Raw genomic sequence first — 13,655 nt, 5'->3', positions numbered from 1 at the left:
ACAGAGAAAGAGAGATCACAAGTAGACTGAGAGGCAGGTAGAGAGAGAGAGGGAAGCAGGCTCCCCACCCAGGACCCTGAGATCATGACCTGAGCCAAAGGCAGAGGCTTAACCCATTTTTAAACATTAAACATAAACTGTATTCAAAAGAACATCTATAATATTTGTAAGCTACAAAAACAATAAAAAATACACATGTACTCACTCCACCATTTAAGTAAAATAGAACATTTGAAAACCTTTAAAACCCATGTCCACCTTTTCCATATCTCATATCCAACTGCCCCTCAGAGCATACTAGAAGTATAAGGTATATTTCAAAAAAGAAAAGTGCTTACTTTAGCTCTAAATAACTATTAACATTTAAATAATAAATTTAGGCATCTAAGCAACAGAAATAAGTAAGTTCTATCATCAACAGAATAATGGTAATCTTTTCCATATAATTACTACTAGTATTTTAATCCTTTCTGTGACATAGAGTGAGTTAATTCCCCCCAGTGTTTTTATAACTCTTAGAATATGAGGTGCATTTCTTCTGGCTTTCACTGCATACAATCTCAGGAATGCGACAGACTTTAGTCTAAGTTTCTATTATATCTGCATTCTCTCTACGACATCCCCCAATAAATGGTCATCTAGCCTCAGTCTTAATGTGCCCAGATGACCCACTATCTAGTATCTGAAATACAGTAATCTATGCCATTCTATCATACCTGTAATTATGGAAAATCTTTTCACATATTAAAATAAAACAAATTTGCCTGGCACCTCTTCCTATTTGCATATGTGTCTCCTTGCCAGGCACAAAGAATGAGGCTTTCAAATATTTGAGAGCTACCAAGTCTCTGGTGAATTTCCTCTAGGTTACAAATTCCCAAATCTTTTGACTGTTTCTCTTATAACATGGTTTAGAACTCCATTTATTATTATTTTTTAAAGATTTTATTTTTATTTGACGGAGGTAAAAAAGAGAGAGAGAGAAAGAAAGTGCAAGCAAGGGGGAGCAGCAGAGGGAGAAGAAGCAGCAGCCTCCCCACCGAGCAAGGAGTCCAACGTAGGGCTCGATCCCAGCACCCTGGGATCATGACCTGAGCCGAAGGCAGATGCTTACCAACTAAGCCACCCAGGTGCCCCTAGAACTCCATTTCTTATCCTGATTTCCTAATATTTTCTAATTTGTCTATGCCCTCTAAGCATATAGTCCAGAAGTAAACTGAAATCCAATACAATGTAAATAAGGAGCCCATTATCTCATAATAAATTTACAGCCATTAAAACCTAAATCCATCTCATAAATACAGCTTTTAAGCCACACCTTCACTATAAAATATTTAGGAAATATGTATTCTAACAGCTAAAGTGGAGTGAAGTGAAAAGACAAGCTATGACAGCACATCATGGTAAGTCGTTATGACAGAATTAAACGAAAGTCAGAAGGGGACATAATTTAAAGAAGAAAGGAAGTCAGGAAGGTTCCATGCTGATGGTTCTTCTTTAACTGAGTAGTTCTAAAGGACAAATAGGAGTTCAATAAGAGAAAGAAGCAAGGGACATTCTATGAAACAGAACATGGGATTTCTAGAATAAAAATAGTTTTGTGTAGAAGAAATGAAGCTTGGATAAGAGCTGAGATTTTAATAAATTGCAAAAGTAGGTAAGGACAAGATTATAACAGGATCTGTATGCCAGGCTTAGGAGTTTGGAATTCATTATGATAACAATAAAAAGTCACTGAAAGAGTCTGACCCTAGAATTTTTCTTTAAAGATTTTATTTATTTATTTATTTATTTGAGAGAGAGCAAGCGAGAGCATATGAGCTCTCTAGCAGGGGGAGGGGCAGAGGGAGAGAGGGAATCTTAAGCAGGCTCCACACCCAGCAAAGAGCCCGACATAGGGCTCAATCTCATGACCCCGAGATCATGACCTGAGCGGAAACCAAGTCAGATGCTCAACCAAATGAGCCACCCAAGCGCCCTGATCCCAGAATTTTTTTAGAAAGGCCATTATTGTGGCAGTGAGGAAGACAAATTGGTAAGAGAAGTGATAAAATCAAAAGGTAAATGTTAGGAAGCTACTATATAACAATCTAGGTTAAGAAATGATGAGTGTATGAACTAACTCAGAAACAAAGGAAAGAGGGAAGATATAAGAACTATTTAGGAAATGGAACTCACTAAACCTAAGGTAATGTTAAGGTTCCTATATTCCACTAGAAGTGGTAAAATACTATTAGAAGTAAACTGTGATAAGCTAAATATATATGCATATTATAATACCAGGCAGTTCAATATGTATGCATATTGTAATACCTAAAGCAACCATTAAGAAAATTATTTTTAAAAATATATTCAGGGGGTGCCTGCGTGGCTCAGTGGGTTAAAGCCTCTACCTTCGGCTCAGGTCATGATCCCAGGGTCCTGAGATCAAGTCCCGCATCAGGCTCTCTGCTCAGCAGGGAGCCTGCTTCCCAGCTCCTCGCCAACCTGCCTCTCTGCCTACTTGTGATCTCTGTCAAATAAATAAATAAAATCTTTAAAAATATATATTCAGAAAAACTATATGTATTAAATAACCTAAAAATAATAATTATTATTCTATAATATTTATAGAATACTAAATAACATTCAAGTAACTCACAGGAACATATAAAAGAATAAATCAGAAGAACAAAACTTGCAAGGAACAAACAGGACAAAAATTAATTTGGCAGAACTAAATCCTAATATATCAATAATGTATCAGTTAAAAGAGAGTGTATGAGAATGTATTAATAGAAAAAATAACTCAATTACATGCTGTTGACTAAAACTCACTTCGAATGTAATGATACAGGCAGGTTAAAAGTAAAAAAGATAGAAAAAGATAAACAATCCAAACAACTGATTAAAAGAAAGCTCTATTAATATAAGACAAAACAGACGACAGACAAAGGAGGACATTACATACAAATGACAAAAAGGTCAATTTACCAAGAAGACAAAACAATCCTAAGTGTGTATTGTACCCAACAAAATAGCTTACCTGACAAAAAAAATTATAGAACTAAGAGAAGAAGAGCTAGGCACTTCAATACCTTCATCTCCATAATCAATTGAACCTCTAGACAGAAAATCAGCAAGGATATAAATCTTGGTTGACCCCAGTTTCTAGGTTGGGTGACTGAGTAGATAGGTATCTACCAGATAGATGGAAGTGTCACTCCCCAAGGGAGAAAACTGAATTTTGGATCCATGCCTCAGAAAACTTTCAAACTTATAAATAGAGATGTCTGTCCACCATTTAGTGAGCATCTAGAAAAGAGGTGGTCCAGAGTGCAGACTCTTAAGCCAGAATGCCTGAGTTTGACGCCTAGTCTCTCCACTCTGCAGTTAGCATCCTTGAGCAAACAACTCAACTTTCCTGTATCTCAGTTTCCTAATCTGCAAAAGCTATATAATAATGGATTTTAACCCCAGAACTGCCCCTTGAGAGTTACTATGATGATTAGATGGGTTAATATATATAAAAAGCTCAGGAGAGAGTAAATACTCTAGATATGGCTATAATTATTAATTCTACCTACAAAACTTTTTGTAGTGTTGAAGACACACAGATGAGAAAGACACAATCTTATTTGGGTTACTACGAAAGCCTAGAGCTCAGGAAAGAGGTAGAGACTACAAAAAAATAATCGGTCAAGCAACGGAGAAAGTACAGATGTGGATGAATTATTCAAAGAAAATGAGCAGAATGAGAAGAAACATTGGCTGAGGACAGAACCTGTAGTATACAGTCATTTTAGGGGCAGGCTGAAAAAGTAACTGGGTTAACAAGAAAGGTAAGGGTAAAATTAGTGAGATGGCATAATAGAAGACTGAAAAAAAGCCAATGTTTAAAGGTCAAGAAAAAGACTGACTGAAAAAAATCCACTGGAGCAGCTCAGTAGGTTACTGGAAATCTTTTTATGATCTGTTTCCATGTGGTGGTGGGGAAAGAAGTTCGATTTCAGTAGTTTGAGAAAAATACAAACTGTTCTTTTAAGAAGTTTTACTGAAAAGAGAAAAAAAAAAAAGAATAAAAAAGCATGAGGGAGGATAGCCCAGAACACCTGAACTTAAGAATGTTTATATGCTGATGGGGGAAAAAAGTCAGTAGGTAAGAAGAGACTGGAGATACAGGAAAGGATTTTATTGAGGGTATACTTTCCCTCTTCTGCTCACTCCTCCCCAACTTGTGCACGCACACACTCTCTCTCCCTCTAAAAAAAAAAAAAAAAGACTGAAACCTTGAGAGCTTCAGTGCCAAGTAAGTTTGTAAACATTGCTTAAACTATCTATCTTACAGATTCCCAATTCATGTTAGCATATGACTATACTGAGGAGACTTATAATAAATAATCTTAATAGTTTTTTAACCCAGAATTCCCTCACATTCATTTGACTACGGAACTCTCAAGTTATTTCTATCATCATCAAGAAGAACAAGTGTTCTCTGAAGAACACTTGGGAGAGTGTTTGGAAATGTACTAGACATTTCTATGAAGTCAATCCAATAGTCATAACCCTTTGAATAAGAGCTTCCAAACAGCTATAAATCTATCTACCAATAATCTTCCAGTCTAAAATTTTTCCCCATCTTGTCCATAAGAACACAGTGAAACTATCCACTTGCAAATATTCAGAACGTTGTCCTCTAAATCAAATAATCTGCCATCTTACCTTGATCATTCATACTATCCATTATCGTCATTAATTTCTTTAGCCTTGCCATTGACTCCTGTTCATTTCCTTTGCTCATAAAGTCTGTTCCAAAACCAGGGATCATCCCCTGAAATAAATATATTTCAACATAAAAATCAACAAGAGCTTGAAAATAAATTGTTCAGAATGTTCACATTCAACTACTGGCTTTATTTTTGACACTAAGTTTTTAAAATTTTTTTACCCAAACAGCAAAAATAATAAAAGCAAATGCATCTATTTTTAAAATTTTTAATGAAAAGCAGAAGAAGAAAGAAAAAAAAACAACTTAGGATAACTAACCAAGATCTGACTGAAGGGGCCCATTTTCATGATATTTTGAAATTGTTCATACATGTCTCGCAACGTAAACTGACCTGAAATACAATATAAATGGTTCAGATATATTAGAGAATGTACATTTCCATTCAATAAAATTAATCTTTTCCTTAGTCATGGGTTCATCCTGAAACACACTTGTAAAACATCCAACTGATAAACATTCCTGAGCAGTCACTAGGGGCAAGATCATAGGGTGAATGCACTGTAGAATATAACACAGATTCTGTCCTAGAGAAGCTCACATTCTATCAGAGAAGAGGGACAAAAACAAATATGCAAAAACCTTGAAAACGAGGCAACCCAACTCTACCCACTAGGATGACTAAAAAGCCTGACAACACCAAAAGTTAAAGAAGATGTGGAGCAAGAAGAACTCTCACATGTTGCTGAGAATGAAAAATTGGCAAGACACTTTAGAAGATTGTCTGCCTTTTCCTAAACAACTTGGCTGTCCACAGGACAGGAAAGTGATAGACTCTGGATGAAATACTACCCAGCAACAAAAGAACAAGCTACAGGTACACGCAACTAAATGGATGAATGTCAAAAATTTATGCTCAAGGGGCGCCTGAGTGGCTCAGTGGGTTAGGCCGCTGCCTTCGGCTTGGGTCATGATCCCAGGTCCTGGGTTCGAGCCCCGCGTTGGGCTTTCTGCTCGGCGGGGAGCCTGCTTCCTCCTCTCTCTCTGCCTGCGTCTCTGCTTACTTGTGATTTCTCTCTGTCAAATAAATAAATAAAATCTTTAAAAAAAAAAAAAAAAAAAAAAATTTATGCTCAATCAAAGAAACTAGGTGGGGGGAGGGTGGGAGAAAGGACATAACTCTAGGAGTCTTACAATATGATGTACTTACTGGGAAGGAGAATGAGCAAACTTTGTAGTTAATGGAAATGTTGTTTCCTGATGGATATGGGTTATTCTGCATTGTCAAAATTGACAGAATCATATCCTTAGGAACCAAGCATTTCACTATGTGTAAATGAACTTAAATTAACAACAACAACAATCCAGAGTATTTTCTGTTTATGTCCTAAAGAAATAACTAGAAAAGCTATTTGGGTTTTGCCATTCTGTTAAATTTAAGGGGCAGTACAATATTTTAAAGGAAATGTTAGAGCAGACAGCTAGAAATGTAAAAATAAACAACGGAAGAAAAAGTTAAGGCTGAAATACACATTTGGCCATTATATAGAAGGGACCATTGAAGCCATGACAGCAGATGAAATCCACTGTCATGGAACCCAAGTGAAGAGTTTGAAAACAAAAGAAAGATAACACTTAAATATTGGGAACCAAGGTAAAAAAGAAAGGTTACTACTTTTGCCCTTGGTGACCTCAGAAATAGTAGAATGCTAAGAGCAGAAGCAAAATGCAGATACAGGGAGAGACCTAAGAGTCAAAAAGTAGACTGACTAGGGATATAGTTTAGTGTGGTGGTGGAAGCACTGGTAGGGCTCTCCAGAAGAGAGGAAGATGGGGAAAAGAACCTGGCAATGAGGGATAGAATCATTTGTACAACAAATATTTATTAAAGATCTATGAAGTGCCAGAAATAGGTACTATAAACTTAAAAGGTGAGGAATATAGCTATGAAACTTACCTACATCTTCAAGCAGGGAAGTCAGATATCTAATAATTGTGATGAACAGTACAAAAATTATAGGGTGCAATGGAAACATAAAGCAGAGAGTTGTAACTCAGTCCAGGGATCAGGTAAAGTGTCCCTAAAGAAGGAGAGACTGAAGTATGAGTAGGAGTTAGCCAGTACAGCTAGGGAGAGGAGGGTGGAAGTAGGAAGATGAGAGTACACCTGTCTAACAGGCAAAGGCACAGAGGTGACAGATAGCAATGTACATTTGAGAAGCTGAGTGAAATTCAGCCTGCCGTCTGAATGAAATGTTAAGAACAGCATCAAAAATGATACGGAAGGGGGGCGCCTGGGTGGCTCAGTGGGTTAAGCCGCTGCCTTCGGCTCAGGTCATGATCTCAGAGTCCTGGGATCGAGCCCCGCATCGGGCTCTCTGCGCAGCAGGGAGCCTGCTTCCTCCTCTCTCTCTGCCTGCCTCTCTGCCTGCTTGTGATCTCTCTGTCAAATAAATAAATAAAATCTTAAAAAAAAAAATATGATATGGAAGGGAGTGCATGGGTGGCATGAGTTAAGCGGCTGCCTGCAGCTCAGGTCATAATCCCAGGGTCCTGGAATCGAGCCCCGCATTGGGTTCCCTGCTCAGCGGAGAGCCTGCTTCTCCCTCTCCCTCTGCCTGCCACTCTGCCTACTTCTGCTCTCTCACTTTCTGTCAAATAATGAAATCTCAAAAAAAAAAAAAAAAAAAAAAAAAAAAAGTTACAGAAGATGTGGCCAGATGGTAGAGTCTTTTTTTTTAAGACTTTAATCTCTACACCCAACATAGGGCTCAAATTCACAACTCTTAGATCAAGAGTCACATGCTCCTCCAACTGAGCCAGCTAGGCACCCCAATGGTAGTGTCATTTAAAAACATCCTAAAGGCAATGGGAAGCCACCGAAAGATTTTTAAGAAAGGCAGTAATGGGATCAGACTTGCATTTTTCAAAGATCATTTAGCTACAGTATAAAAAATAGATCCAAGGGGAAGAATCCAAGAAACAGGAAGATTGTTAGAATAAACAATCTAGGCAAGAGATAAACTGCATAATTGAAGCAGCTGGAGAGAAGGGAATGGAACGAAGATATTTAGGAGGTAGACTTACTAGGCCAGTTGACTGACGGGAAAAGGAAAGGGCAGAGTGAGGAAGAAGTCCACAACACCCGTTTCTGCCTCTGGCAACAAGACATTAGCATTCATTGAAGATAACAATCCTGTCAGACAGTAGGTAGGATGGGTAGATACGGATATGCTGAATTTAAAGTATGGATAGAACATCCAAGAATGGTCTAGTAAACATACAGATAATGGTCTGAAGCTCCAGAGAAAAGAAGATGGCCTAGCATTGATCCCTGAAGAACACCAACATTTAAGAGAGAGATAAAGGCGTTGGTAACTGACAAGATAAGTGAGAAAGAGCAGAGAGGCAAGATAGTATGTGATAGAAATGGTCCACAATAATATATGTTGAAAGCTCCTGATTTTATATGTATCAACTGATTTAATCCTCACAACTCTATGAAGAGACTTAGTATTACCTACTTTTTACAGATAAAGAAATAAAGGTTAAGTAATTTGAAAAAGTTACATTGCTAAAAAATAGATCAGATATAAATTCAGGTATGACAGATTTAAGAACTTGAGCTCTTAATCACAACAAATATGTTCTACAGAAGTGGTCCTTAATGTGATGTGAAAAAATGTGTGTGCTTTATTTCATTCTTTCAAGTTTCTTTATATTTTATTATATATTATATATATACATATATACGCACACATAATTTATAAGTAAACAAAAAATTTTTTAATTTATAAGTAAACAGATTAGAAAAATGTTCCAACTTACATTTAACCTGTTCTACTTCAAGAAACCCAATGAAAACCTTAATTTTAACCTTAAGGCAATTTGATTACAAGGAAGAAAACAAAAACACTCAATTCTACAATTGTTCACATATCTGAGATTTTAAATGATTTGCATATAATAAACATTTGATGAATTGAACTGTAATAATAGATTTATCATTTCAAACAAATTAACAGTAGCTTTATAAAAAAGAAATCATGGAAAGACATCTGAGAGCAAATGCTTTTGCTTCTCATATACCATGTTTCAACTTCTCTATAAGTGCTTCATTGTCATCCAACTTCAATTCATTGACTTTATCTATCAGTCCTTCAATGTCGCCCATACCTACAAGACACAAAAAAAGAAAATTAACAATAATATATGCTTTACATTATAAAAAAAATACATGCCCACAGATAATACTCCTGTGAGATATCAGGGCAGATGTTCCTACTATACAGGTGAGAAAACTGAACCTTCAGAGGTTAAATGACAAAGCAGGGACTCTAGCCCAAGGTTTTATTCCAATTCCATACTCTCTATTACCTGGTACAAAAAGTTTTACTGCCATTCCCCCTGCTATTACTAAAACTACATATTTTTGTATTGTGCTCTAAAACTTTTCCAAAAGCCTTCCATCTAATAGCTCATTCTACCACTCTCACAAGAAGCAGAAAACCATCATCCTTACTTTTTACAGATTAGGAAGATAAATTGTAGAAGGCGATGATTTTCCTAAACTAGTCAATGAAAGGGTGGGATTAAAATCCGATATCTGTCCTAAAGATCCATGCTATTTCTTGGAGACTTCTCTATATCCTGACCACTGTACATACCAAGAAGCTTGCTGATGAAAGGCTGTGTTTTGAAAGGTTCAAAGTCATCTATGTGTTCCCCTGTACCGATGAAAATAATTGGACTTTTTGTGGCAGCAACACTGCAAAGAAAAAGAAAACAAAAGATAATCTCAAAAAGGCAAACAAATTTCGAGCAGATACCAAAGTAATTAGACAAAAGTACACAGTTCCAAGTTTCTTTTCACTTGTTAAAACAGAACAATATCAGAAAGACTCCAAAATTCTGTTTCTATTTAAACTTCTTTTACAGACCATATTTTGGTCCACTACTGGAATATATCCTATTTTTAAAAAATTTTTTAAGTTGGAGTATATATTAAAATATACTTTAAATGATCAATAAGAAAGCCATAAATACACACACACACACACACACAAACACCATATAAGCCCAAGTCACAGGACAATAGCATTAATGACACTTACGCACTGAGTGCACCACCTCCTTTTGCATGGCCATCAAGTTTTGTCACTATGACTGAGGCTACATCTACTTTATCTTTAAAAGCCTTTGCCTGGGCTTCACAAGCCTGCCCAATGGAGGCATCCATCACATAAACAATGTTATCAGGTTGCTAGAAAATTTAAAGAAAGATACGTATTTTTACCGCTCTTAAGCAAATGTCATCATTAGAAGCTACACAAAAACACTTCTTATAAATAATTATTCATTAAATTAATAAATATTAATTGAGGGAATACTGTACTATGTATTAGGCACCATTTAGGTCCTGAGACTAAGAGATAAACAAGAAAAATCCTTGTCCTTGTGAGACTTATATTCTAGTCAGAAGACACAGATAATAAATGGGCAAGTCAACATTTCAGATGTACAACAATGAAAATGGGATAGAGAGTATCAGTTTTGAGGTGTGGGAGACTTCTTTAGGTAGGGCAGCCAGCAGGGATCTCTCCGGAGATAACATCTGAGATGAGGCCAGAATAAAGAGGGAAAAAGTTATGCAAAGATCTGGAGGAATCACATTCTAGGCAAAGGGAATACTAAAAGTAAGAGGAAAAAAGTAGAAAAGTGTGCACTAAAACCAAAATGAGTGAAACACGTGAGGTTATTTCCCTTAGTTCGGCTCAACTAGGTTAACATAATGGCACGGTTAAAAAGAAACTTGTTGGCATTAACCATTAGCCAAAGAATTACTGCCAACTTCTCAACAGCAAAACATGGGTTCATGGGCAAAATACATTCTACAGATGTATTTTGTACACCTAAGTTATTTCCATCACAGTTTTAAAGAGACTAAACGATCATTAACATTTTTAAATGCTTCATTTTGAAAATCTTTCAAAATTTGTCTGAAGTAAATGTCCCAATTTAATTTAAATAATTTATAGTAAGAAAAGTCAATAAAGGGGTGCCTAGGTGGCTCAGTCGGTTAAGCGTCTGCCTTCAGCTCAGGTCGCGGTCCCAGGGTCCTGGGATAGGTCCTCACGTTGGGCTCCCTGCTCAGCAGGAGTCTGTTTCTCCCTCTCCTTCTGCCTCTGACCCCGATTATGCTGTCCCTCTCTCTTTCTCTCTCTCTCAAATAAATAAATAAAATCCGGGACGTCTGGGTGGCTCAGTGGGTTAGAGCCTCTGCCTTTGGCTCAGGTCATGATCCCAGGGTTCTGGAATCCAGCCCCACATCAGGCTCTCTGCTCGGTGGGGAGCCTGCTTCCCTTCCTCTCTCTCTGCCTGCCTCTCTGCCTATTTGTGATCTCTGTCTGTCGGATAAATAAATAAGATCTTTTAAATAAATAAATAAATAAATTTTAAAAATCTTAAAAAAAAGAAAAATTCAGTAGATGGGGTGCCTGGGTGGCTTAGAACCTTCAGCTCAGGTCATGATCCTGGAGTCCTGGGATTAAGCCCCATGTCAGGCTCCCTTAGACAGGAGTCTGCTTCTCCCTTTTCTTCTACCTCTCCCCCTGCTCCTTCTCTCTCTCATTTCCTCTCTCTCTCAAATAAATAAAATTAAAAAAAAAAACAGAGAGAGAGAGACTGTCCTAGTAACAGAGGCTATAAAGCTGAATAAAGCATTCTTAAAAAAAAATTTCAACAGATATTAAAGGTCAATTCTCAATTTTTGTTTCTTGTTTTTCTTATATATACAATAAGATGATTGACAAAGGACAATTTTTTTGATACATACTCAGGAAAATTTCATATCTAGTGTAGAGAAGATTAAGTCCTTACCATACAGATACACACACCGAACACAGAAATAAATTACTTGGAATCTACTGTACAAACAAAAAATAATTTATATGGATCTTAAACTCAATCAGGGGTTATAATTAAATTAACCAAATCCTTACAGTGTTGTTAAACTCAAAGTTATGGGCACCTGGGTGGCTCAGTGGGTTAAATTCAAAGTTACTTACTATAGCATTAGCAACTTGAAGCATTTCTTCAAACAAAGAGTCTTCCTGTTTATGGCGACCACTTGTATCAACAATAATAATTTCAAAATTTTCATTTTTGAATTTCTCCACTCCTTCAGAGGCAATGATAACAGGATCCATTTCTGTATAGCTATTTAACAAGGAAAAGTGATTTAATGACAACTGCAGAACAAAACTTTCAAATATTAATAATTTGGCAATTGTTGGTATACCTTTATTCAGAAAAAGTCATAATGATCACAATTTCAATTTAGAAGTATAAAATCTAATAAATATTAAAAACAGCAAACAAAGCAATAAAAAATAAAAATAAAGATAGCAAACCACTCCTAGAGGAGCATAGAGCAATCATTTTCCAATTACAAAATTCTATGTGATTCTGCTGCATGTCTTATCTTGAATGGGTTGTGCTTCCCTCTAATACTTTTTATATTTCCTTTAATAAGTGATTATTTTACATATGCTTTCCCATTTAACACCCTTTTGTAAGCATTTTATAAAACCATTAAATATTCCAGAGTGCCTGGGTGGTTCAGTTGTTAAGCGTCCGCCTTCGGCTCAGGTCATGATCCCAGAGTCCTGGGATCGAGCCCCACATTGGGCTCCCTGCTTGGCAGGGAACCTGCTTCTCCCTCTCCCACGGCCCCTACTTGTGTTACCCCTCTCACTCTCTCTCTCTGTCAAATAAATAAATAAAATCTTTTTAAAAGAACATTAAATATTCTTGTAAAACATGACTTTTAGGCTGTATAACATTCTATCATATGGTTATACTATCATTTATTAAATAAATGCCCTACTGTTGGTCATTTGAAATATTTCCAATTTCTTAGTATTAAAAATATAGCCAATATATAAAGAGATCATAATGCTGTTTCTTTGAAATTGTTATGACATACTCTTACACCTTGAATTTGAATCAAATGATCTGATAATTGAGGCATTTGATTTCTTTTTTGTTAAATTTGATGGGAGTTCTGTGGGCTTCCAGGATTTGGAAGTCTGTTTCCTTCCCCAGGTTAGAAAAGTTTTCAGCTATTATTTCCTACAACCAATAATCTGCCCCCGTTTCTCTCTCTTCTTCTGGGACTCCTACAATATGAATGTTATTACATTTAATGGGTACGCTTTTGGTTTCTAAAAGGAAAATGTCTTCCATAGAAGTTTAATTTCATTCCTAATATAACCACAGTCCTGATATAACCACATTTTCACAATCCTCAAATATCTTTTCTACCTGAAAATCAAGAAACAAGATCCCATTTTAATCTGTACCGTTTTCAGAAGGAACAACTTTTTACACAGATCAATACTGTCAAATGAAAAGACATAGGTTAAAAAAAAGTTTTCCCCCTACATTAACAATAAAAAATCAGGTAGGAAGGCATTTAATAAGAAAATATGTGAGTTTTAAATGAAGAAAATTACTATATTTAAGGACATAAATTTTTAAAGCAAAAATGACATAGAAAGTTCTCAAACTCAACAGAACAAATATAGTAAAGGTGTCAGCTCTCCACTAAGTTAATTGGTTTCAATGTAGTTCCAATCAAACTTTAGGGAGATTTTTGAACTTAATGAGGAATTTAAAATTTAATCTAGGAAAATAAACAGGTGAGAATGTTGAAAAAAAAAAGAGAGATTACCATTACCAGCTACTTTTAAATGGCAAAAACAATTAAAATTTATAAATGTACAAAGAAACATATCACATACAAGTATACAATGGAACTGCAATCATGTCATAAAAAAGAATTACCTTAAACAGTATATGGTCTATTCCAGAATTATTAAGATCCCATTTTTTTAATAAATGTGTTAACGAAGTATAATACATTTATATTGAAAAGTTGCACAAACTG

At 36.0% G+C, this 13,655-nt stretch overlaps 1 protein-coding gene across 4 annotated transcripts in view; it reads right to left on the bottom strand.

Moving 5' to 3' along the window:
* LOC111161802 (signal recognition particle 54) overlaps positions 1-13,655 on the bottom strand; it is a 41,950-nt gene that overhangs the window by 5,005 nt on the left and 23,290 nt on the right. For all 4 annotated transcript variants that reach the window (XM_022525793.1, XM_022525775.1, XM_022525783.1 and 1 more), the window contains 6 exons: positions 11,773-11,923; positions 9,820-9,968; positions 9,373-9,473; positions 8,795-8,881; positions 5,026-5,099; positions 4,702-4,810 (listed from right to left, as the gene is read on the bottom strand). In XM_022525793.1, coding sequence (XP_022381501.1) covers positions 4,702-4,810; positions 5,026-5,099; positions 8,795-8,881; positions 9,373-9,473; positions 9,820-9,968; positions 11,773-11,923 — 671 coding nt within the window. The remainder of the gene's footprint in view (positions 1-4,701; positions 4,811-5,025; positions 5,100-8,794; positions 8,882-9,372; positions 9,474-9,819; positions 9,969-11,772; positions 11,924-13,655) is intronic.

Source organism: Enhydra lutris, unplaced genomic scaffold (genome assembly GCF_002288905.1).
Source record: "Enhydra lutris kenyoni isolate GAN:26980312 unplaced genomic scaffold, ASM228890v2 scaffoldscaffold4, whole genome shotgun sequence".
In the NCBI taxonomy this organism is placed as follows: domain Eukaryota; kingdom Metazoa; phylum Chordata; class Mammalia; order Carnivora; family Mustelidae; genus Enhydra; species Enhydra lutris.
This window is presented reverse-complemented; position numbering and strand designations above follow the sequence as displayed.